We start from the raw sequence: 27,403 nt of genomic DNA, 5'->3' as shown, positions 1-27,403 counted from the left end.
GCAACTACTCCACCGATTGAGTCGCTCTTACGACGTTATGACACCCTTTGTTTTTAGAGCGCAGGAGAAATGAAAGATAACCCAATATCAACTTACATAGCCACCGATACTCTCAAGGCGCATATTAGGCACGTTGCCCGACTACTTTCCCACCATCTTGTTTCTTTACCTGCAGAACGGCCACACACAACTTTCAGTCGTATAATTGCTGCCAATCGTACCTCGTTGACATCGAACTACCTGCCTGCAGCAAGACCATCCTCGCCTTTATGGTGCCTGCACAAACCTGAAATACGCCTCACCATCCCAGGAATCACGAAGAAAGCTAACATTCCGTCGTTTGCCCTGAAGCAGGCCACGTTAGGATTTTTAAATGAGGTGCACAGTAGCCGCGGTGTACATCGATGGCCCAGTCACACCTACGAGTTCAGCTGCTGCTGTAGTCACACCAGCGAGATCCGTCAAAATGCAGCTAAAAACGTCACATGTATAATCACCGACAGCTGCTGAACTGGTACTGTGTGTGGCTCGTCATTTCATTCAAGAGGAAGCACCCCATGTATGGTCAATTTTCTGTGATTCCAACGTAGCCCTACAGAGTGTACTCTCAGTACTGCGCCATAGATCACATGAGCAGCTCGTCGCAGAGATAAGGGAAGTCCGCCATCACGTAGTTGATGAAGGACACGATATGTCAGTGGTTGCCTAGTCGCTGTGGCATACATAGTAATGATCGAGCGGACGCACCTGCCCGATCTTCCCATGACAGCGTGAACTGCGTTGCCATTCCTCTTTCGAGAGCCGACGCCGCGAGGAACCTTTCCGCACTTGCGCGTGAATTAAGATTAGCTCAATGGAATCCATCCAAGTTCACACGTGCACGCCTTCACACCCTGGACCCCAATTTACAGCTCCGTATTACGCCCGACCTTCCACGACGTAACTGCACCCTTCTAGTACGTCTATGGCTTGGAGTAGCATTTTTAAATGCGTACTCTTTTTTCATCGGAATGGCCAGCAGACCACTTGGTGACTTCTGCGGGTGCAACGAAACAATCGGGCACCTTTGTGAGTGCCCTCGTTTCAACCCGCAAAGAGCAGACCTCTCAACCAGCCTAGACCAACTGGACAAACGCCCAATAACGGAAAACAAGGTCATTGCAAACTGGCCTACGCGAACATTAGCGCGAGCCGCTATGAAGGCACTGCTGCGTTATTTAAAAGACACGGGACTTTGTGACGAATTGTGACTGTACACTATGTCACGTAGGATGGGACGGTAACGCTGTGTAACACTAGGAACGCCTTCGCAGACTGCGTGACAGTGCCCACAGAAATAGTTCTGTATTGTGTGTATGTGTGTGTGGGTGTCCTTTTACGTTTTTTTTTCAATTTTTTTTCTCTCTCTCACCTATCGCATCCCTTTGCCCATCCCGCGGTACAGGGTAGCCAACCGGAGATAACCTCTGGTTAACCTTCCTGTCTTTCCTTTGCCTTTCTTTCTCCCTCCCTCTACTCTTCAGTGGACGAAAACGCGGAATCCAAGACACGGACTAGTCGAAGAGAGAGAGAGAAACAAGCTTTAATGGTATGCTGGAGATGTTAGCCCGGCTGTTCGCCTGACATGCTACTCCGGGTGCTTGGTGATGATTATGACATATATATATATATATATATATATATATATATATATATATATATATATATATATATATATATATAGTGATAATCCTGGCAAAACACGGGGAATGCGGGAGATGGAAATTTAAGACGATGAGCAAAACAAGAACAAGGTAAAAGCGAGAGCCAACGTTTCGACAAGTGGACATGCCGCCTTGAAAAAGAGAAGTTCACTCGTCGAAACGTTGGCTCTCGCTTTTACCTTGTTCTCCTTTTGCTGATAGATTGATAATGTTACGCACAGTAATGTGTGGTTGTGCACGGAGGCATTTCACAGCCTGAAATCTTCAGCGAATACTGGGAAACGTCGTGCTTGGTGAAGGAAATATGTCTATCAGAGACAAAGTGACTCGACGGTTTACCAGGATTTAGCATACTTCGACACGCCCAGTTTTTCACAAGCTATTGTGTATTTTTTTTCTAGAAGCTGCTGTTGTGCGTAACGTCCCAAATATGCACAGCTACTGCGCGATTTCACCTACGTCAAAGCAGCCACGAGTTCATGCTTGCTGAAACATTCATCAATCCATATTGTTTCTCATTAGGAATGTAGCAAAGCCTATGAGGTTGTTTTTTATTTTTTTCTTTAGAACATACTGCCAATCCCATAAAGAATTATTGCAGGAAGCGCACAAGGTCAAACAATAAACACGATAAAGTCGTAGCAAAAGTGTAAAAAAAAATGCCAGTTGCAAATACATAACCTGAATAGCAAACATGTTAAGTCGCAACATGAAAGCGTGAAATATAAAGAAAAGTTGAATATGTATATCTATACATTCCTGCAGTATTTACAAAAACGTTCCAAAGAAGGTTGGCAATTGAGGGCAGTAACACCAAGTGAAGGCGCGCAACAGTTAAATTTCCTAATTGGGAACCCAGTAAGTAGTCTTCAAGACCCTTGCTCCAATGATTGTAATGATCTTTGAGAAGAATTCTTCGGTGACATGTACTTCCCTTGCGCGACGTTGTAAGCCATTGCATAAAACTGACCAGAATAGTCTTGGATTTGAGGCATTGAACTGTTGTCCAAATGCGCGCGGATCGAAACGCGACCAAAATGTTCTCCATTTCATTGACGTAACCACCTACAGCCTGCCTGGTGAACATGAACTGGGATGATTTTAAACCTCAGATCGAAGGCGCCAGTGCTGATATAATGACGCATGTGAGGGTTTTCTGTCTGCTGTGAGAAGAACCAGTGCAGCTCGCACGAAGGTGCTCGCTCTATCGGAGAACTACTCGATTGTTGACGTCGAGTACGAACGCCTTTTCGTGCGGTTCGGGCCGAGAGACATGCGCATAGGACTCAGCCACCACAAGATATTCGAGTTGCCAGACGCGCGCGAAAAAAGAGGCCGAAGCAAATCGATAAAATGTTTTCCGCACGTGACGCAGCGTAAGTCATCGTTTACAGAGGCAAGAGGCGCGCGAGACGCAACCTTTATATCATTGTTTCTTTTTTTTTCATATTTTCTCGCGTTTCTTCTTATTTACTTACTTTTGATCCTTTATTTTCCTAATGATATGTGATTGTTGTATCAGCGTTAAATGATCTGTAATAACCCGCTCCTCACTGAATAGACCTCTCTAATCATAATACGTATTTCTGCCTCGGCTTTTTTGATTAGTTTGAAAGTGTGGAAGCAAATGAACACCAGATGAAAGCATAGGCGTTCCTCGTACATTGACGTCATCCTTTTTACCCCCTACGCGCCTGAGAGAAGTGGGGTAGTTGCAGAGTGCGCTTTGCTTTCGCATGGTTCTACAGTTACGAATCGCGCTTAAGGACAGAGTCCTTGAGTACAAGGCGATTCCCGTGCGGAGTCGCAACCGCCACCACTGGGTCAATCATAGCGCTCTCACGGCACACCATCAATCTCTGGTGCCCTCAGTAAACGCGCAACGTGGCGTAACAGCGAAACACAAGCCCTGCGCGTGAAGAAGGCTAAGCGCATCGTACAGCTAGGGCGCAGGTTAGCAGACACTGTGAGTCAGGCCACTTTTCGCTGGCAAACAGGGTTCTTTCGCCGAGGCTCTACTTGGATTACTGAGTCAGACGCCGTCGTCCTTAAAGACTTCGGCTGGGCATTCATACGCGTGGATATAATGATTTCATGGTTAGCAAAAAGGGGCCGTTGTCCCTACGAAGCATGCGCAACAACCGCCCGCACTGCAATGCCGTTCTCCGCTTACTCAATGGCGCGGCCTTCACGGTCGTGGGAGTGTTAGTTGAAACGAGACGCTGCGCCCAACGCAATGTCCACAGCGTGCAGGGACACGTGTGCCAAGTTTTTGGCCCCTGATATTCCCACGCAGGGCATGCATGGTTTTGCGTTTCACGTAAACCTACAAGTCAAACGTAACGACTCTTGCGCAGTGTTGCATTACGCAAGCGAATTACCTTTTCTTTGGTTTCATTCTTTTTGTCTGTTACGGAGCGAGGAATCAAGAGGGGGGTGAATCATTCACCGCGTTTTCAATTATCTTTACCACGTTATAACCTCGGCTGCGGCGTTCTGCATCTAACCCGCTTTTTAAAGCCACAGCATAGAACTGCGGAAGAACTCCATTAGCATAGTTCTTTTTGATAGATGATCCTACTCAGGTAGCGGGTTAAAAGCAAGAGCGACGCATTGAAAGAGGCACGTGGCGACCTGGCTATGTGCCTGGGGTTCACAAAAACTGAAATTATAGGTAATTTTAATAAAAGGGCTATACTGTCTACGTATGCGCTGTTTGTGCAGGTGGTTTATGCTGTTCGGTGCACATAATCTCCGCGCAGTAAATAAAGTAAACAAAAAGATGAACAAATAGCTAATTGACTTTCTTGTAATTTCGGAATCATGATATATATATATATATATATATATATATATATATATATATATATATATATATATATATATATATATATATATATATGAGAAACTTGAGGACAAGCGTATGCGAAGAAGACGCCATTTTGTTGGATATTTCTAAAACAGCTTGTGTTCCAAGATATTCAACGCTAATTTTACCATTCAAAGGCAGCAGTCTCGATGCAGTTAATTACGGTGAAATGGAGACGCTATACTTTTGTTTTTCACATCTGAGAGCAGCAGCAGAGCAGTTTATTAGCTCTGCCTGGCTTTTATACTCGCGTGTTATACGAATCAACTACGTCTCAAAGGGCGAGGTGGGGGAGGAGATGCAAGGGCGGCGGTCATGTTTCTGTCGTTACTATCCACCTCTAAGTATACGAAATTAGCTTACTACGTGCCAAAGTTAATTATGAATATCTCCCAACACAAAAAAGCATTATAATTATTTTAAAAAATGAAGTTTGCTTATGATACGTGTGTCTTCAAATTTCGAATATATAGATGTATGCCGCAAGCGCTAAATTAAAAACACGTTAGTTAGCAAATCTTTGTTATGCAATTCACGGAAGTTGTGCTTGCCAAAGCGCATAATCCACCTGTGCACGCAGTATTTGTGTAGAGCATTTTTTAAATAAAATTATAGCGATAGCTTAAGTTTGAAAGCACCTGTATATCGCTCTCTCTGAGGTCCATTATCACGACACGAGAGCAGCTGCCTAAATTAATGGTCGTCGCTGTCATGGCTGTACTTACAAAGAACTTCGTACGCCACTAGTAAACACTTCGTACGAACAGGCACCAGCCAATTGTGATGTTGAAGAAGTAACTTAGCGCGATAAAAACACGGAAACAAGAAAGGTAGACAAGGACAAACGCTGCTGGATAGAGACTCTCTTAGACCACCTAGCACGCGGACACCGGAAAGCGAACAGTGCCCAGACCTGGATTTATATAAAAAACTGATATCAAAGGAAATTCTAGAGTAAGCGCGGCATTGCCGGAAACGCAAAAATTTGTCCCCCGCTCAACACAAAATCCTCAACGAACTTGCGAAAAGGAATGATATTGTAATAAAACCAGCAGGCAAAGGCGGCAGCATCGTAATCTGGCCTTTAGAAAAGTACAAGAATGAGGCTTCCAAACAACTGAGAAACCACACCCATTACAGGAAACTTGATTTTAACCCAACTTCACATTACAGCAATACTGTGAAAAGCACAATAGTGGAGCTCCTGTCCAGGGAACTAATCACGCAATCTGAATATCGCTTCATAATGACCAAGAACAAAAAGTCAGGTCGCTTTAATCTTCTTCCTAAAATACATAAAGTTCCGGTCGAAGAAATATTTACAGCAGAAATCCCAGGTTGGCCTTTTGTGCCTAATAACAACACACCTACTGAGTCACTATCGAAATTCTTAAATCACCAACTGTCAAACATCCCCACCACACTCCCCTCTTTTGCTCAAGACACGCCGCACATCCTTCGAACTATCGACGGCATCAACGCCAACCAAATCCTTTCCGACCGCGCTATTCTAGTCACTTTGGATGTTTCTGCCCTTTACACCAACATTCCCATGAGTGAAGGAATTGAAGCCATTTCTAGATCCCTCGCAATCAATCCCCAAGCGCACGCTCCTGAAGTTCACTTATCGCTCCTTAGGTTAGTTCTCACGCTCAACTATTTCGAATTCGATTCTATACACTACCTGCAAATTTTCGGCACTAGCATGGGTACACCATTCGCTCCCACGTATGCGAACATTTTCATGGGACAGCTTGAAGCAGACCTGTTGAAATCCTACCCTTTAACACCCCACACCTATCTTCGTTGCATTGACGTCATATTTATAATATGGGAACATGACACAAGCGCGTTAACCGACTTAATTAGCCATTTCAATCACTTTCACCCGAGTATAAAATTTACTGCTCACCACTCACCTAGTCAGATCAACTTTCCTGGACACGACGGTCCGCGTAGAAAACGCAAAACTGAGAACGACACCTTACCAACCTTGAAGAAGTCAAGTCCAGTTGCCGAAGCGTTGGCTCCTGCTTTCACCTTGTTCTCGTTTTGCTCATCGTCTTGAATTTCCATCTCCCACCTTCCTCGTGTTTTCCCTTTGTAAGAACTAGTAGCTGTCACTAGTGACAGCGAAAGTATTAGCGAAATGCGCCGGCGGATGACAACCAGCCCTTCTATATTCGGCCTTACGACACCGCGTTTCATGCTCCGATATGCATCGCATGGGCTTCATATTATTACGGGCGCCTTAAGCGACCTATAGTATTAGCAACGAAGGATCCTTCCTAATACCTCGAAAATGGCGAAAGTTGCTGCGGTATATAAAGGTGGTGGTGTCAACAGCTTGTCCAACTATTGTCCCATATCTGTACTTTCAACACTGTCTAAAGATTTTGAAGCCGTTATTTATGAAAGACTCCTGGTGTTACTTGAAAGATATCGACTGATAGCAGAAAATCAATGTGGTTTTCGAAAGCACAAATCAACCGAGCAGCCTCTAGTAAATATGAAAAACAAAATAATCGAAAATATGGAGAACGCTTGGTTTGTTTTTAGAGCTCAGGAAAGCCTTTGATTCTATACAATTCGATTTATTGCTAAACAAATTATCCAGTTTTAGAGTCCGATGCATTTCTCTTGGGCTTCTTAAAAGTTACTTATACGATCGTTTTTAATTTGTAAAGAATCATGAAGCATTTTCAACATGAATGAAAATAAAATAAGGCGTCCCTCATGGCTCCGTACTTGGGCCACTGCTATTTATTGTCTTTATAAATGATATTGTTTCTATCCCTGATACCCCTGAAGTCATTATGTATGCGACGACACAAATATATTTTTCCTCCCATAATCTAACAACGCTTGCACGCGACGCCAACTCATATCTTATTCACCTTTCCAGACGGCTCAAACAGAACAAGTTGAGATAAAATTCCTCCAAAACCACATACACGATATTTCGTCCTACAAACAAACCATTATACGGAAACATTATGGTAGAATTTGAAGAAAGCCTAATTAAACATGTTGAACAGCAAACATTTCTCGGGGTATGGTTTCAAGGCAAACTAAGTTGGACTACACATATAAATTATCTCATTTCAGACTTAGCACGTACCGTTGCATGTTTGTACAGGATAACCCACCTTATACCACTTTTAAGGAGTTTACTAATAAAGCAAACTCTTTATTATTCCCTTTTCTATTCCAAACTTACATGTGGTTTACTAGTCTGGGGTACCACTACTGATAAAAAAAAAGATAACGACAAACTTTTTATACAGCAGAAGGAACTTTTGTAGTCTCTTGAAAATTATTACGGTAAAGCGCGAGATTTAAGAACGGCTCCTTTATTCATAAAACATCGTATACTGCGGGCTGACCAGTTATGTTATTTAAAGCTATTGCAATTAATATACAAGAAGAAACTGTACACAAAAATGAAATAATTACTAGCTATTGTCTAAGATTTCCAAAACGGCATACTCCCAAAATACGGATGGAATACGGACGACAGAAAATGGCATATCAGATATTCGAAGAAAATTTGAATTTGGCTACCGCTATAAACATTTTGAAAAATGACATTAAGAATTTAATAATCATTTCTGAATTAAAATGCGTTCATCAATAATGTTTGCTATGGTTTTATACACTTATTTTTGATCTATTTGGTTTTGTGTAAATATATGGGCGTGTGCAATATGTAGGTGCGTATACAAATGTCTTCGTGTGTTTTATCTGCATGATGCCTGCATGAGAAAAAACACGGTCGAGTAAAGTATGTTTAATATATATATATATATATATATATATATATATATATATATATATATATATATATATATATATATATATATATTCTATGCAGTGTGTCAATAATATATAGATGGACACTGATACTCTTTTTGATATGTATAAAAGTGTAAAATGATTATGCTCTGTGTTATTCTGTATTTTTCATAGGATGAAACATGACTGGGCATATTATTTTTGCAAAGGGTCAGATGCCTTTGTCAGGCATTTTAAGCCTACAGGCTCTGCCCTTCTAGCAGGCTCTCCAATAAGTCTGTTGAATATCAAGGCGTATTGATGCCATTCGAAACATTAAGGGTACGTAAGCCGGTAGGGCGGCAGAAAGGTTTAAATATTTAAAACAAAGTTTCTTTGACATGGGTTAGATGCAAGTAGTTAAAAAAAAAGGCCTGCAGTAACGGGTGAGTGAACCACACTGGCAGTACATTTAGTCTTAAATTATGGTTCACAGATTATTTTTAAAAGCCAGTGGCATCAAGAGATTCCCTCACCCTTCTACATTGGCACGTCTGCCACTGCAGAAGCTCGGCCAGACAAGTCAGTGGTGTGACAGCACCTTTTTACGGCCCCCTCGTCATTCGCTCTCGGCATTCAATGCACTTGGGGCGTCACTAAAGAATGTTCATTTCACAAAGCACAAAATGAAACGCAGCGACCACGAACGACGCCATTGCACCAACCCTGTGGGATGAACACAGAATGACCAGCGACTCGCTCTAAGACAGAGAACCAGCTTTTTTTTTATTATTCTGGTCAAGTGTGAACGCCGCAGCACATTAAAGTTTAAGAAATCCGCATTTATCATCACTATAACGAACCCTTCGGTGGAACGCATCAGGGAAACGAAAAAAAATAAATAAAAAGGATATATATATATATATATATATATATATATATATATATATATATATATAATATTCTTGTGTCAAAATTTCAGGATAAGCAACCCTTTGTCAGGACCGCGTCCTGAGACCTTGGCACCTTACACCCTAACGAGGCATAGATCTACATCGAGAGCTCTGCCTTGTCTTGCGTCGATAAACCATATTCTGGCCGTTATACACATGTTATTTTTTGCTATCAAGAAAAATAAATTAGCGCGCCATTTTCCACGCCTAATTGTTCTCGTAACTCCAATCTCGTCCTCGTTTTTTTATTCATATCAGCAATGGTTCCATGGTAGGAGTTATTTCTAGTACAAAATCTATACTAAGTGCGACATATACAGCCGCTAGCAGTCAACACCAACACGACGCCAAATACATGCGGAATACATTAGATATGATATGGCAGTGCCAACCTGTTATGTACATTACGAAAATTGAACATTTTTTATTACGACGTAAATATTATACAAAGAGCAGAATGTGATGAGTACTGCATAACAGAGCATTAAGCATGTCGGCGCACTCATGTTCGTTTAACGATACGAAACCGAATTCAAACCTCCATGAGATTGCTGTGTGCGCCACATTTGTGACGTTATTGTTTTTAATAATGAGTGTACACTCGAGCTTTCCACTACGACACCACGTCGCATTCATTTCAGAGCACCTAACAAGAGATAATTGAAGAGACAATGCTCTGGCGTTATTAACAAGCACATGGTTTTCTATATCTTTCTTTTTACGTCTACATACATAGAAGACTTGCGTTCATGTTGGGCATTCATAACAGTGGGTAGAGCAGATGCAGTCCGCTCAGGAATACAAAAAGAACAACCAGGTTTGGAGCACGATTTCAAACAGACATATATGAACAGAATAATACTTCGCATAAAAGTGACCATGACTCAACGAATGCGACTTTAGAGCATTATTAAGTTACATTTCCATTTCTGGTATGAATTCTTAAGGTGCCCTATCCTTGTGAGAAGACAATGCAATAAAGAAATGATTTTGCACGGCCTCGAAATGGACCACCCCAACATGTTGGCTCTAGTATTTCACTGCAGCCACGTATGAGCTAGGATTCTTAAAGGTAGCCTGCCTTCGACTTAGGTACTTGCTTTCATTCCCTCTCACGTTAATGCCCAACTCACGGGGACACATTCCGGCAGCAAGGTGACTTAGAACATGCATACGAAAGCGGAACACAGGTGTACCAACCTTTACAGAGAAACAGCGCACGATCTCGTGCTGTGCACACGGTTCTGCCGGCCCCCGCCTCGACACAGCTACGGTGCGCGTCTTCGGTACGCAATCGTGTCCTCCACCGCGTCGGCCATTGCCTCTGATATGCGTGGCCGAGAGCCCCGCTGCAGAACGAATAGGAGGGTGTGAGGTTTGGAGCTGGAGAGGGGGACTCACCGACGAGATCCCGTGCGCAGCACTGCGCCGAGCAAACACGGACTGCCGCGCAGCTGTGCGCTCGCCGGTAAACGTCCGCGCTGTTTTGAAGAGCAAAGTCTCTCTAGTTTCATAGACACAACAGCTGCTGCGACTCCTCGCGCCTGCTGCCACGCTGAGCAGCAGCAGTGCGCGACGCCGGGGTGCAAACTAGCGGTCCGCACGGCCGACGGGGGCGGCGGTCGACAGGGGCGAGCCGAGAAGAAGCTCGGGTGCTGACGATCGGCCCCGCGTCATCCGGCCACGGGGCGACGCGAGGCCGCCTGCACCGCCGCGGAGGTCGCCGGCCAGCACGGCGTCGTACGAAGGCGGCTCGCAGCGTCGCGGTGCGCACTTTCCGCCGCCGCGCGATACACGGCCAGGATGCACGGGCGAGGCCCCGTCGAAGGAAGCGTCTGGCAGGACGCTCGGCCCGCCGATAGCGTGGCGCTCCGGCGACCACGGCTCGCCGGCCGACCAGATCAAGTAGTTGGCCGCCGAGCCGTGGGGCTGGGCGGCTGGGAGCGCGTAGACAAAGCGGCCCTGCAGGCGGTCCCGCTCACTGCGGTCGCTGCGCGGCAGCTGCGCGCTCAGTTTGCGCCCGGTGCGAGGGTCGTTGACACCGCTCAATTCAAAGAGGCGCTGGCTCGGCGCAGCGCAAGTGCACCAGGGAGAAGGGAGGCTCCAATGCCGTCGCGTCGACGCTGGCCCCGGGCCGAGGAACAGCGGTTCGCCGCCGTCGTCTTCCTCGCGATGCGCCATTACCGCCTCGTAGGCCGGCGGCCGGCACTGCCCGGAGGCGGCTGCATGGGTGGCGCACGAGTCCACGATGAGCGCTCCCGTGACGACAACCACCACTCCGCAGACGACCAGTGCGAGTCCGAGGCTCCTGCTGTACGTCGGAAACACGGCGAGCCCGGTGCACAATAAAGTCAAGCCGAGCAGGAAGATCAGGCCATACGTAATTTCATGCGGGCTGCTGCGCAGGGTCTTCATCTCGGCGGTCGCTTCCAGACTTGGGCTGCCAGCGGCACCGCGCGGCAGCCCAAAATTCTCCCGTGGTGTGCCTGCAAACACAAGAGTCAGTCACTCTTTCGCAATCAGCATTGACCCTGTCAACACTAGGCAGCGGAAGCGTGACTCAAACGGTAGATAACGCACACGAGGCGCGGTCTTCTCCACGCCCCGCGGGCCACGAAATGCATCCTAGCTCTTCATCGCTGCATTCTGAGAGATACGCTTGCCTCTACTCGCTCGCGTTGACAATAAATCCTCTCCTAATGCTTCCGTGTTCTAAACCGGCCGGTGATATCCGCGCAAAGAAAGCGCAGGCCGTGTGCAGTGAGCGACCCGAAGGCAGTCGCCCTTTGTGTCCGCGTCAGTCAGCATTCGCGCAACGTTATCACCTCAACACGGGTCGCCGGTTCACCTCGGGTTCCCAACGGTTGTGCAGCACCGAATCGGTCAAGTGAAACTTGTTTGCTGGATGCGATGAAGTGGAAAGACATGCCGCCCGGCGAGACTCCGCTGTCCTGACTTCGTGTTTCTAATGAGCCGACGCTTCTTAATGACGCGTTGCGTCGTGGTAAAAATGCCTGAGCGAATTTCAACGGCTGCACAACGGCATATCGAACTTGTCAGCGCTGAGGTCTATCAAATGAACTGCTTACGCAAAACTGGCCAAACTGGTCTCGAGCGTTCACGTAGCTATATCAGACAACAACCCCTGGTTATGCATACTCAAACAAAATGTCTCGAACATAAGTTGCCAGCCGCGACTTTGTTCAGCGATTTCCATTGAATCATCCGCACTGAGCGGGCAGACAGACCTGTGGCCCTTCAGACTTCACACGTTAAATCGGGACATATCGCATCGGTTCGAGCCTACCGTAGTTTAACAAAGTTGCGATCAGTGTGCAGAAATGCCCATAGAAACTCAGCCTAAGATGTCGATTACACTAAGCACTATTGACGACAGAGGTTATGCTCACACGAATAGGGAACACTCACTTTTTTAGACAGCAACCACCACTTTAAGGTAACACGGTGGCAGCGGGGGGACACTCCGATAACAGCGCAAACATCGGCGCATCGATGCTCCCAGTCTGAAAACGGTCTGTACGCCAACAACTGCCAGGCAGATTCATGTCGAACTCACTCGCACCAGCTGACGTAACGATGTTAACGTGGGCCTCGGCCACAGTGTACGCTCGGTCGCACGAACGCCACGCGCTAGCCAGAGCTGGTTCATGCTTTCCAGTCGAGGTCGCGCTAAAAGCGAACGCTCGCTGTCTAGCCTTCCGGCAACAATGCGTCATGATCACTGGATTCAATCGCACCGCAGTGTGCTCCAAGGTGGCTGCAGCACGTGCGTACTGAGGCTTCCTGCAGGGCGAACGCTGTTGTTTACGCGGTCGCCCACATCACGAGCCTCCTTGTAGAGCACCCTACACTCTGCCAGGGTCGCTGTGCGGGAAACTGCGGAGCATTGTTAGGTAACATGCCGGCATCGGCTTTGCTGCTGCAACGCGAGGTCGCCGATGACGTGGCACAAAGCATCCCGGCATCCGTTTGCACGAGCTTGCAGTGTTGACGCCGTCACAGGATGCGCCCTCCACCGATTGCACATTGGGTTCCATCCCCACTGAGGGCAAGGGCACACCGAAAGCGCGCGACACGCCGCCGTCCGGTGTGCATCTATATGCGCGAGATAAAAAAAAAGGGGGGGGGGGTAAGAATCAAGAGAAGAAACCAGCCCGGTTCTGGCTGCTGACTAATCACTGATTTAAGTGACCCAGCTCTAACTGGTGGCCTCACGAAATGACGAGATGGCTCTAACTGAAGCTTTATCATATCTCATTTATGCCACGCACCGCGTCGGTTTCAGTTACTTTCGACATAGGAGTAGCAAACTCTCTCTCTCTCTCTCTTTTTCCTTCTATAATCTGGAAACAAGAACGGTGTCGAACCTCCCATTGATGTCAGAATGGGAAATTTATCTTATGCAGCAAAACTTATAAACAACCGAATAATTACTTTTATTATCGACAATACAATTCCAAGCGTGATTTTGTGGCACCAAAATGTACAAGTAAATCGTGGATCTTTCAGAAGCTTAACCGACGACTTAAAATTAAGCCCACTCCGCAGTAACCCAGACCGCAATTTCTGTTAGCGTGAATCATTTGGAACATCTATTATCTTTTTAAACAAAATTGACCGGAAGTACAACTGCAATTATTACTCCCATTATGCTGACACATTTATACCGCTGTTTCCCAGATTTGAATGACTATCGCCTGCAGTACGTGGCATTTAGTTATAATTATGTATATCCTGGTAGCATGGTAGGTACTACACAAGAGTAAACAAATCAATGGTATAGGTTGAGCATGAGCGTGAGTATATAACTTGTTGTAAAGACGGCTATGAGGCTGGTGAAGGGGGATGAGGCTACCTGTGCTCACTATCGGAGCCTCGCAAGCGAAGCTCCCTAGTGAAGCAGCTATAAACTTCAATTTCAAGCACATACCTCGAGTAACATGGCGTGGCATCTCCTGCAACTGCAACTCGACCACGCTAAGGGGCCAGGGCTGGAACGGCCCATTACCTGCGCAATAACGTATACACGTATACGAATAGGAGCATAGGCGATTAGGTACAAAAATATATAACCAACAGCTCCGATGTTGTAATCTTTATTCAATCTGACCTCCTTCTATGTCACAGTATATGAACATATGCGTATGCCTTCGTATTAATATCAACATAAGCCTTCACAGGAAGATATGACACATTCGTGAAACACTATGGGACTAGTGCCTTGTGTAGTTTTTTCCAAAACCATTCGTGCGAACCATAGGTAAATGGTAGTCACCACGCAGGGAATGAGAACGCGGTGGACGCAGCTACATTTTAGGACCATAGTGTCCGCGCACCTTCGTGCCGTAAATGCACTTTCGCCAGTTATATTCCCGCCCAGGGTGTCCAGTCTGCAAGTCACGCAATGCTGAAGCCGATATTCACCACCTGCTGTGGGTTTGCCCAGCGTTGAAACCAACGAGGCTCCGGTACCTCGAAGCAGCGGGACTTCGCCACATAATCCTAGCCACTACACTGCTTGGACGCAGGGGCCACATTATCGATCCCTGCTGGACTTTATTAGAAACGCAAATCTTTTTTAATTCATTCAATCATCCTTATTCGCCCGCATGCCATACCCCTGTATGCACTGAGGCATTAACCCTCGCATTAAAGGAAATGCACCCTTCCTGCATTGGCTCACTAGCGAAAGTGCCGAGCTCTTGCGAAGCCCAGAAGCTGGCGGTGGCCGGTGACCTTCAGCCAGTTTCATGCCCACGCTTGTTGGAGGAAAGGTTGACCTTTTATGTGGCCCGCGGACGTTTGTTTGTTGATATTGGAGCTAAGGAAGACGCCTATACAATAGAACAGTCTTAAGAGGTCGCGATTTTTCGCCGTAGCTTTGCTGCCACTTCGTGGATTCTTCTCGTAGCTTACACCACTCACGCAGGATGCCAAGTCAGGGCGCCGTTACCACTACAGTATAACGGCGTCATGGAGCACCCCTTTGCGCACCTCGCACCTTCGCGATCACCTCATGCTTCGCAATGTTGCACATTCACACTGTGGAATTCGTATGTACAACTATATCCGCGCATTTCTTCGAGATCGCACAGCCACCGTAGGAATGGGACCGCATCTATCCGGTACGATTCGCCTTGTAGGACGTGGGACACCCCAGGGCTCAGTTCTTTCCCCTACTCTATTCAATATCGCGCTCGCAGGGCTCCCCCGGCTACTCGACCAATATCCCTGATGTCGCCCACGCTATTTATGCGGACGACATTACTATCTGGTCGACACGGGCTTCCGACGGAGCCATCCAAGACCGACTACAGCAAGCAGTCGATACAGTTTCCGAGTACGCGAGAAAATGCGGCTTAAGATGTGCTCCGGAAAAGTCGGAGCTCATAATCATTCGCCCCAGGAGCCGTTCCTCTACTCCCCCTATCACTGTGCACGTAGATGGCACACCGATACCACAGGTTAATCGTGCTCGTATCCTCGGCCTACACGTCCAAGCGGATGGCAGGTCAAACTACACTGTTTCTCTTCTATCCAGACAGATTGAGCAAATTCTGGCCATGATCCGGAGGGTCTCCAACAGGCGCTCGGGCCTTCGAGAAGAGGACCTGCTGCGCTTGGTGGAGGCATGCGTGATCAGCCGCCTTACATACCATCTCCCATTTCAGCGGTTGACCCAAGCGCAACAACTTCGCATAGACGCAATGATTCGCAAAGCGACGAAGCTGGCCCATGGCCTCCCGAATTATACTTCCACACGCCGTCTCCTTAACTTAGGGACACATAACGCACTAGGCGAGCTGCTAGAGGCACATTGGGTCAGCCATCGCCAGCGCCTCCTACTCACTCCTACTGGCCGCCATCTTCTCACACGGCTAGGATACTATGTCCCTCCCCTTGAGTCTGAAACCCGTCCAACGATCTTGTCGTCAGCGATACGCCAAGCGCTAAGTAGTCATCCATTGCCACGTAATATGCACCCGAGCATGACAAAGGGCGGCGCAAAGCCCGTGTACGATACATTGGCCGCATGCTTGCAAACATCCCGGAAACACATACTTTATACACGGACACATCACACACTCAAGAGGGCTATACTTCGGTAGTTTTGAATGGCACCGAATCCCTGAGAGACTCTGCTGCAATGCGCGGAACAAATGCCGCTAACGGAGAAATTCTCGGTGTTGCTCTTGCAATTCGATACGCCATCCGTGTTCCTGAGGAAGTGTATATATTGACGGACTCGCAACAGGCATGCCGGGCGTTCCTATCAGGACATGGCATCCCGAGAGCGGCGCACCAAATTCTCAAACAGATCCCGCAAAATACACTAACCACACCTCCCCGCATACACTTACTCTGGACCCCTGGTCATACCTCGCTGCCGGTTAACGAACGCGCACATGCGGTTGCCCGAGAAATTTCCCTCCGGGCGACTCGACGTGGTGAGGCGACTGGTTCAGAGTGGGGGGATCCCTTGCTCCGTTACAAAGACATACTCGGTCATTATACACGCATTCGTCGCAGGAGGAAGCAGTGGCTTCCCTTCTCGCGGGAGGAAGCAGTGGCATTACGCCAGTTACAAACCGCAACTTTTCCAAATCTTGTCTCTCTCAATAAATTTTACCCTCACTGTTATGCAGATCGTTGCCCTGGCTGTGGCAGCTCGCCCACAATCTTCCACGTCACGCCTGAGTGCACTGCAAACCTCTTTCCTCCCTTGCCAACTCTCCTTTACCCCCTACACAACAAAGAGCTGTGGGACGATGCCCTCCGCGACGGACCTCCCGAGGTCCTCCGAGCTGTGATACAACGGGCTCGAAACATCGCCAGAATCATCTTAGGGACCCTGGACTGAGGGTTCCTCCCACACTGCTCTCGCCATTCAAATATTGTTAATAAAGATGTTTTACTCTCTCTCTTTCCAGCGGGATAAGAAGCGCGGAAGAGAACCGTCCGAGCGAAGCATAAGCGAAAATAGGTTAGGCTAAGCGCCTCCGAGCTGGGCCTTCGCGCCACTGAGAGCTAATGCAGGCAAATGCATTGGCTTTCCGGCGACGACTTCTTGTCATGCGCATACGTTCGCCCGGACTATAGGCTTTTGCTTTACTGGTCAACGCCCACGGAAGCAATTCGTTTGAATCGGCTTTCGTATGCCTTCCACAGCGACAGCGCCCAACTTGTTCGAGCCGCCGCTTCATCCAGTTTCTGCCTAACAAGCGCAACGGCACATAGCAGAAGGATGAAAGGTGCGACGACTGAGTTCATAAAAATTATGCATAGCACGACCAACCACACACGTTAAAGAAAGAACTGGAACGCTTGCGACTTTCTTTTTTTTTCCTCGTCAAATGCTGGTCATTCTATATTTGCCAGAAGCGTCTGCGTGAGTCGCTTCATTTTTTCCCCGAAAGTTCACGCAACAGAAGACGCAAAAAAAGAAAGCTCAGCGACGATTATGCGAAATTTGAGCGCAGCTCTATACGTGGTTTCTTTTCGGGATATATTGGCTGGTGCGGACATTCTGTCTCGTGCGGTACGTTGCAAACAAAACGAAGTGTGGCGCGACTGCCTCGCTAATCTGGAGATCGCGAGAGCCAGCACGTGGGTAACGCGTGGGCACGATACACAGGAGCTGCCACCAGCAGACCTCCTAGACGACGCGCGCTACTCTGGCGCAATATTGTAGCCATCGTCGCCACACGCACTACGCTTTTCTTCTTTCGCTTTTCTTCTCCCTCATGGTTCCGCTGCACCATCCTCTCTGCTTTCCTCCTCGCGTCTTTCATCCTTCGCTGCGCTCCGCGTTCGCTTTCATCTTTTGCTGTGATCGTTCACTCGGTTACGTACGCCGCCGCCGCCGCTCGCCGCCGCAAAGGACCCCTAAGAGCTGCGCTCTAAAATTTCACCAACAATTACTATACTTCCTAATGCGAATTATGAGCGAAGCTGTTTAGGTGTTTTGCCTTCGCGATATATTGTGGCAATGAATATGACTCTGAACAAGGTGCTCACGACAGAGTGGTCTCGGCAGCGGCGCTGAGCCTCTGCTCGGGCAGCTCGTTTAGCAGCAGCGGTAGGCGACACATTTACACCGGTTGCGTGGCTCATTAATCAGAAAGAAAGCGTAAACAAGAGTGCACGTGGCTCGCGCGGAGCGTATTCTCTAGCGACGGCGGCGCCGCAGGCGAAGTACCGCAAGCCCACGCTTTGTTTCCGCGCTCGCCGCATGCCTAGTCGCTTTCTTCCTCAGCCTTTCACCATACCCTTCTCCGCCTCCCGCCTCGTGGTCCCGCTGCATCCTCCTCTCCGGTTCCCTCCTTGCGCCTCTTGGCTTTCGCCGCCTTTTTATTGCAATCGCGGCTCTATTTCGCTCACACAAAAGAGGGAGTGGGGACGAAGCGCGCTGTCTTCTGTCGCGTGCAAGGCTCCGGGGGGGGGCGGGGGTAGGAAGGCGGGAGGGGGCGACTTCTACTGCAGGCGGTCCGGGCGGCCGCGCGCGCCCATCCGTGCCGCTTTATCTTGAAATTCATCTGCAACGGGGACAGAGTTCGTCACGCACTGTGTTTTCGGGGCTTAGTTCGCGATGGGGGGGGGGGGGGGGGGGGGTTGCGACAGGCAGCACGAAGGTCAATTCCGCATTCCAGCGAATTGACAGCGAGTTTCCGTAGTCATCGAGTGAGGTCTTCAACTTTGCTTGTGCGTGCGTGACACCATGCTTGTTCATTTAGTTTGTATGCCTATGTTTACAAGTTTATACGGCCAAAAAAACTACTGTCCTTGCTTCGTACAGCTGTCACCTAATTTGCTATCGCAAGCAATGCTTCGCCTTCCGGGCGAAACAGCGACTTTTTTTCATCCCCAGCTGCGCGCCGCGCTCGCCCTCATCTTTCGCTGTAGCCATTCGCTCGATTACAAGTGACGCCGACGCTCGCCGCAGGATGGGTGCGTAATCAGTTGATATCTCATATTAATCTTCACAACAAGATGTTTTTATAGACCAGAAGGTATCTTCACATAAGTCACAGGCTATAACCTTCAAAGAAGCAGATTGACGAAGCCAGAAGACCGGTTCAACACAACACTAGAAGCCGTAGACACTCATGGCAAAACAAAAAGTAGGTGAAATCCACACAGTACAATGCAGCATAAGAAGTCGGTAACAAGTAAATGCGCTATAATAGTCACGAGAAAAGCAGTAATAAAGTAAGCAGTGCCTCTCTGAAAAAAAAAAAACTATCATAGGAAGCAAAAATAGAGGTATGAAGCGAAATAGCGCAAGAACAATTTATAGGTCTTGGTACATTCGCACCTGACAAAGTACACTATTAAGTTAAAGTAAAGAGTTTAACGTTCAGAAAACAGTTGACCTAATTAAAGTGCACCTGGTCAAAAAGTTTTGCCTTGCTTATAGGCGTTTATCTGAAGCATATTCGAACCCGCCATGGTTGCTCAGTGGCTATGGTGTTGGGCTGCTGAGCACGAGGTCGCGGGATCGAATCCCGGCCACGGCGGCCTCATGTCGATGGGGGCGAATGCGAAAACACCCGTGTACTTAAATTTAGGTGCACGTTAAAGAACCCCAGGTGGTCGAAATTTGCGGAGTGCTCCACTACGGCGTGCCTCATAATCAGAAAGTGGTTTTGGCACGTAAAACCCCATAATTTGAGGCATATTCGAGAATATTCGAAAACATCACACACACACACGCGTGTGCGCGTGACGTTGCGATTCATACGGGCACCATGGCTGGTACTCTAATCCCACATGGGATTACAAAAAGAGAACGCTCAAAGAATAAAGGCCCGTATCCTGAAAATTTGTCTTACGTAACTGCCGTCCGCGGCCTGCCATCGCGGCTGCGGTTCTGTGATTATCACTCGAATAACTATCATGAGTGGTGGGCGCCCGTAATCCCTCCGAAAGGAAACTCCTCTATGTAACAAGAGTGCAGGGAATAGGGGCCAAGGGTCAGTCCATTCCTGTTTGGTTTGTCCGACCTTACATGAGGGAGGTTTCAAAACAAAATTGATGTGACGGGAGCTCTCGTCTACTCCTTTCTTTGTAAGAAGTACATGATTTCTTTCCTTTCTTGATTCGGGATGGAAATAAATTACGTAATTTCTTCCCCTCCTTGAGTTCATAAATTTCTCAATTATATCGACAGCATCGTTCCCTTTACAGCTTTTCCCCAGCACAGGGTAGCCAGCCGTTATTTACAGTGGCTACTACGCCCCTGTAAAGACAGTATTTCGCTCTCTTCTTACTTCTACTCGACTATAAGAGCAATGTGAGTACATAGAAAATGTACGAAAACTTACAAAATAGAAAACTTTATGCTCGGCGAAGCAATTCAGCTCTGAGCGTCTGTTGGCGATCCTCCACCACCACGAGATACATTTATTTATTTACTTATTTATTTATTTATTTATTACATACTGCAGACCAACCTGGTCCAAGCGCGCACACACACGCACACACACACACACACACACACACACACACACACACACACACACACACACACACACACACACACACACACACACACACACACACGCGCGCGCGCGCGCGCGCGCACACGCACACGCACACGCACACACGCACACACGCACACGCGCACACGCACGCACACACGCGCACACGTACACACACACACAAGAACAACAACAACAACGACAAAACATGAGAGCACCTGAGGAAAGAACACAAAAAGAAATGATCATCTAGCCATACAGCGCGTCATAAGGTTCTATTAGGTTATTCGAGTCGGACGCAGAACGCGGGAAGAAAGGAAAACTTATAGATATTTGTTCTTGTAAAGTAAGGGGTTACAAAGTGTGTTTGGTAATGTCGCATAGGTCTTGTAGACAATGGGGAAAGAAACTGCGTGTGATCAATAGCTATTTTACCTTTAAGAACTAGCTTTCAGAAATTCAGACATTTTTTTTTCTTCTCAATTCAAGTAGTTCAATGTCGTGAGCTTTCATGGGTTCAAAGGGAGAATCAGTGTACTTAATTTAGAATAGATAAACCTGACAGCTTTTCGCTGAATCCTTTCTAACTCTTTAATGTTAAGTTTAGTGTAAGGATCCCAAACAATAGAGCAATATTCAAGCTTAGGTCGTATGAATGTGAGATAGCCAAGAAGTTTGACCTTAGGAGGAGAATTTCGAAGGTAATGTTTTAAGTAACAAAGTTTGCGGAAAGCTGACGAGCAATTGTTATCAATGTGCAGATTCCAAGAGAGGTCATTAGTGATTGTCACTCCTAGGTACTTGTAACTGTAAGCTGTTTCAAAGGAAGAGATGTCAGGCTGTAAGCATTTTCAAGAGGGGTTTTCCTAAGTGTTACACAAAGTTAAACAGTTTTATCGGTATTAACAGTTATGCCTAAACCTGTGCACCACTTAGATACATTAGTGAGATTAGAGAGATAGCAAAGAGAGGAAAGGCAGGGAGGTCAACCAGACGAGCGTCCGGTTTGCTACCCCACACTGGGGATGAGGGAAAAGGGGAATAGAAAGAAGAAAAGAGGAAGGAAGTGAGGACTTTGTGCGCAGTGAAGCACCGTGACATCAAAGTTAATTCCATAGCTGGTGATCTGCGTTGATCACATCTGGGACGACCAAAGGGTCAGTGGTTGTTGCGCGAATAGGAATCTGTGGGAGAGCTATGGGGCTTACTGGAGAGTTGCAAGCACTGGATTAGGAGTATCCAGTACTTCCAGTGCACTTCGCGCTGACGAAGTATGCAATTTGCTGAAAAGTACACGAAGGGTATTTATGAGGGACCGAAGCATCCCGACCATTTGCTGGTCTTTTTCGGAAAATTTATCGGTAGTCGGCGCTGTGGACTCTACCGCGGTGCGATGTATGCTTTGGTGTGACTGTGTCTCCGGCTGCGGCACCGGTTGTGGCATCGGATGTGGCATCGGCTGTGGCATCGGTCGTGGCTCCGCCTGTGGCTTCGGCTGTGGCTCCGGTTGTGGCTCCGGCTATGGCTCCGGTTGTGGCTTCAACTGTGGTTTAAGCTGTGCCATCGGCTTAGGCCCCGGCGGTTTCTTCGGCTGTGGCTTCAACTGTGGCGGGGGCTGTAGCTTTGGTAGCGCGGGCCAAGCTTCAGTGTTGGTGTTGTGCGGCACGACCTTAGGCTCGGCTCCGCCAGGCCTAGGGGGCAGAGGAGGAGTTGTCGGATGTGGTGCTCTCTTCACGGAGGCATCTGTGTTCTTTGAAGACCGATGACGTCGGGAGCGTCGCTTTCTAAGGGCAGGATCAGCTTCTAGACGAGACGAACAGTCTCTCACCATCTGCTTCAAGATCTCCCTTTCCTTCTTCATGCTGGGACAGTCCTTTGAGGTAGCGTCATGGGACCCAATGCAATTGGGCCATTTGAGAAGCATGGCTACACAGGAGTCTGCAGCGTAGCGCTCTGCGCAGCGCCAGCAAACTCTCGTGTTCTCGCACACAGCGCCCACGTGTCCCAGCCTCATGCAATTCCGGTATTGAAGTGGCCTTCGAATAAATGGTCGCACGGGGTGTCTAAAGTGGCCCACCTTGACGTGTGAGGGAAGGGATTCGCCCTTGAAAATTACCTTCACACAGCAGGATTCGCCGAGTCGAGACACGTGAGTTATGGCGAAGCCATCAACGGCTGGCTTCACTAGAATAGGCAAGTCAGCGCTGGAGATGGAAACGTCCACGTCGTAGATGACACCAGTAGTGGTGTCACTGTCCAGAGGAATATACGAGCGGACCTTCATGCCGCCAAGTTACGCAAGTTTGCTCAAAGTTCACAGCACACAATCACGTACAACGTCAATAGCCAAGACATTTTTTAGTGTGTTGATTCGACGCCCGCGACTTGATTTGGCGCCACTGCTTCAAGAAGCACCGAGAAAGACTGTCTGTTGAGCCACCTCAGGTTGGCGGTAGCGAGTTCTGGTACAAATAGAATTGTACTGACTGAAGTATTCGGAGTTGGGCCCACAGTCGACGTGCTATAAGACAGGTATGCCCTGGTGTTTCTTCGTTTCGCCTTGTGGCTCTTCATAAGCTGAAAGTCGTCATCGGAGAAGTCCTCACTGCTGGGCGAGCAGACACTGGTATCGTCGCGGTCAGTGTCATTCTGGAGGCCAGTCCGCTTCCTAGACGCAGCCACCTCTGAAGTCGCCATCCCAGCAGAAGCGCGGGGACGTCGAGTTGCATCCGTGCCACAACCCATGGCGGCTCCCCCGTGATATACACAGAAATAAGGCGAGAATAGCTGAGCTAGAAGAATAGCGTCCTGGCTCGCAGTCACTTAGTCTTCGTCATCTAGTAAGGTTAGAATTCAACTCAACCTGATCATGTACACGTCTGATTTCACGAAATAAAACATCATCCGCAAATAACCTCATTTGAATTACAGGAGCAATTACAGAAATAATGTAATTTATGTATAAAAGAAACAGCAAGGGACCCAGAACACTTCCTCCTTGAGGCACACCTAATGTTACAGGAAGACTGCAGGAATCCCAACCATCAGCTGAAACAAACTGCGTTCGGTTATGTAGGTAGTCGGAAACCCAAGAGACCAAAATGTCGGGAGGGTTAATATTTATGAATTTATTCAGCAATTTTCATGAATAACTCTGTCAGAATATTAAGAATATTAAGAATAACTCTATCAGAAATCTAAGAATATGGAATCAATTTGTCCAATATTATCTATGCATGCTGCAAATGAATTAACTACCGTGACCAATTGTGTCGCAGTAGAAAAATGTCTTCTAAATCCGTGTTGAAAGCTTCATAGTATAAAGTTTTCCTCAAGAAAGTGAATGACGCGTTTTGCTACAACGTGTTCTAATAATTTACAACAAGAAGATGTTAAGCACCCTTCCCAATCATATCTAACCTATGACATAGAAGCAATACAAAATCGCGCTGCTCGATTTATAACTTCCAATTACTCTCGTGATACCAGCATAACCGCACTAAAACGTACACTTGAACTACCGTCACTTGCTTACCGCCGGATTATCTCTCGTCTCTGCTTGCTTCACACCTTTTATTACCATCCACACTCCAGGCAGTCCCTGTTAAATCCACCATTACGTACATCCTCTCGCTTAAGCCACAGTCGGCCCATAGCAAACATTAACACCCAATCATCTGCCATGAACACCTCATTCTTCCCCGACGCTATAACCCATTGGAACCATCTCCCAGAAGATATCGTGTCATGCACTGACCGTAAAACGTTCCGCGAAATGTTAAATAACCACGCTGCTTAATTACCGATCCCACCTACCCTTACTCTAACACGATGTTTCCTTTTTTTCACAATTGTTCCTGGCTTGTATTGTAATTTGTTTATTGTTGTTTCTTTACTGTTCTGTGCATTTGTTCTAACATTGTTACAAGGATTAAAGCCCTCCCTTATGTAATGCCTCCGGGCCCTTAAGGTGAAAATAAATGAAATGAAATATTGGGAGATAATTTCCTAATAACAAACGGTTATGACTTGAGACGGCTATAACTTGAGCCGTCTTCAATTCATCGGGTAGTCTTTTAGTTAATAATGAACATCGAAAGAAGATCACAAGAAATTTAGGAATAGTTTCGGCATAACGACGAAGTAGAATATTGGGCAAACCATCAGGACCACAAGCCGATTTTGTTTTCAGATTTAACAGCATTCCGACTACACCGCGATATGAAATAAAATCAACCTGGGATGCTAAAAATTCCCCGTGAGGCGCATTCACGCGTGTACTTGCTTTTGAAAACACTCCAGTAAAATAAGTATTAAGATACTCAGCGATAACTTTCCGATCTGTAACAGAGTTACCATCAACCGAAACCTGCGTCACGTGCCTGTCAGCAATGCTCAAGTAATCCAAAAATCTTCTTCGTTTTTCATAAAGTTAGGTAAAGTTGTTGTGAAAAAGGAGTCCTTAGACTAGTGCATTGCACCTGTGAGAGCGTTTTTGATATCATTAATGACACTAGGATTGGGAGTCAACCTTTTAGCCCGTTTTGGTTTCCATTTCAAATGAATGATCGTTCGCGTTATCCAAGTTGTAAGTTTGTGCACTTTCATTCGTTTGTTTGGTACGAACGTATTCAAACAATAATTGCACATATCAGCAAACTTTTTCCATAGCAAATATACATTATCATGCTTTTCAGCAAAATCACTCAGGCAATTTCCCATATGCGCAATCACAGAAGTATCGTCAGCTCTTTCGTAATCTTTAAAATAGCGCATGCTACTAGTTTTATGAGGAACAAACTTCACTAGAGGAATTGACATATATAAAGGCAGTGGTCCGATAAACCTTCTTTAACTGTAACAGTGTGTTCTGTAATGCCCCGGCTTATAAAGCCCAAATCTAATATCGAGTAAGATGAACCTTGAATGCGAGTGGGCTGTTTGACAATTTGAACCAGGTCATGAGTGAGCATAATATTGAACACAATATTCATATTTTTGTTGAATTTGCTAGTTCCTTGTAGTGGCTCCCAATCGACGCTGGGAAATTAAGATCACCAAGCAAGAAAGCTTTCTTATTTAAACAAAAGTACGTACACTCTCGTAATTTAATTAGGCATTCAGGAGTAGAATCAGGTGACCTGTAGCAAGCTATCAGGATGAAGTTATGACCCCAGCAAGATATTTTTAATCGTAAACACTCAAAGATTGTGAAAGCAGTCGAGTACTACTGTTTCAATATTATATTTACTTGCGGCATAGCCGAATGAGGGCTGAAAGCCCTAGGCATGCAGGACTGAATATTGAAAGGGTTTGTTGTGAAACCATAAACAACTTTTCTAGCATTCGTGTTGCGTGAAAAATGCTCTCGCAGAGTGCATCGACAGCAAACGACATTTGAATTGGCGCTGCGCTATCTCTGTGGACAGCGCGATGCGGCGCCTGTTTAATCCCTTTTCACGCCGCTCATTCGACGCCCACCTCTTTTTTTGAACGACCGCATATCATGGGTGCCAAGTCGCACCAGTGCCGCAAGATGCGAGCGAATTTGTGCGCTCTGGTTGAGAGCTTCCCTCTCGTGTGCAGTGCCAACTCGTTTCGAGCGCGAAAGGCTCTTTGCGCAATACGTGGCGGAACGTCTCTGCGAGGGCGCGCTTCGACACGCTGGATTTGCATTTCGGTTATTGCGGCAGGGCGCATGAGAGGGCAGCCCCAATCAATGGCCGTTTCATCGTGTGGCACGTGCGGATGACCGCGCGACCCCGCGGCGTCGAGGCGAGCGCCGTATTTACAAACACGGTTCGCGCGACAGTTACACGCAGGAAGTGCAAGCGAGCGGAGGCTATGTGAGCTGGGTATCTTTATGGGCGGAGAGAAAAAGGCCACGGGGGTCGAACAGGCGCTCGTCTGGTTTGGCCAATGGGGATGAATGGACTGAAGAGGACACGAGGAAGACAATGCACAACGGCCAGTGAGGCCAGTCGACTTGGTGAATTGCATCGGCGCTTGCGGTGGCTCGCCAGGCATCGGATCAACTTGTCCCATATTTTGGCATACGTGTTGACCTCAACAGTAGCTCTTGACCCGCTGACGCCTTGATATAGCTTCTGGGAGTCATAGTAGACTCGCGTTCTTACCACTATACACTAGGCCCTCGAGCCTCTCAAAAATTCCGCACGACAAAAGAAACATTCTTAAGAAGGCATTGGAGAGCAACACAGAATCAGTTTATACTGGTGCAGTATTCTTTGAGAATGGCATTTTCTTTCGTCTTGCGGGAAAAGTATCTTCGTTCCTGGACAAAATGAAGGCCGAACATTTTTCTCTTTCGTATTTTTTAAGCATCGGAACCTCAGCGCTGGCGAGTGAGTGCGACTTCGCGGGTATTTCTCGTACTTCGCAGCGCAGGAAACGTCCTCAAAACTGGCTAGCTTGATCCAATTCGTTTCCTTTAGAAGGCAATGTGGTCTGCTCGTTAATAAACGACTGCTTAGACCAGAGCAGACGCTGTCGAAAGTCATGCCATCACGGCGATGTCATGACATCGACGCGGCGTCGGCGCACATCTTTCTCTTCTTGCATAATTGGCTTACCAAGGGTCCC

General features: G+C 47.2%; 1 protein-coding gene across 4 annotated transcripts in view; it reads right to left on the bottom strand.

Moving 5' to 3' along the window:
• Positions 1-27,403, bottom strand: part of LOC142565921 (uncharacterized) — a 173,485-nt gene that overhangs the window by 86,239 nt on the left and 59,843 nt on the right. For 3 of the 4 annotated variants that reach the window (XM_075676528.1, XM_075676529.1, XM_075676527.1), the window contains exons 2-3: positions 14,251-14,328; positions 10,500-11,785 (exon numbers count right to left, since the gene is read on the bottom strand). In XM_075676528.1, coding sequence (XP_075532643.1) covers positions 10,890-11,785; positions 14,251-14,328 — 974 coding nt within the window. In that variant the 3' untranslated portion in view covers positions 10,500-10,889. Of the gene's footprint in view, positions 1-10,499; positions 11,786-12,728; positions 13,311-14,250; positions 14,329-27,403 lie in introns of those variants that run through there. The other variant, XM_075676530.1, reaches the window with a different exon arrangement.

This window comes from Dermacentor variabilis, unplaced genomic scaffold (genome assembly GCF_050947875.1).
Source record: "Dermacentor variabilis isolate Ectoservices unplaced genomic scaffold, ASM5094787v1 scaffold_12, whole genome shotgun sequence".
NCBI classification, from domain to species: Eukaryota; Metazoa; Arthropoda; class Arachnida; order Ixodida; family Ixodidae; genus Dermacentor; species Dermacentor variabilis.
This window is presented reverse-complemented; position numbering and strand designations above follow the sequence as displayed.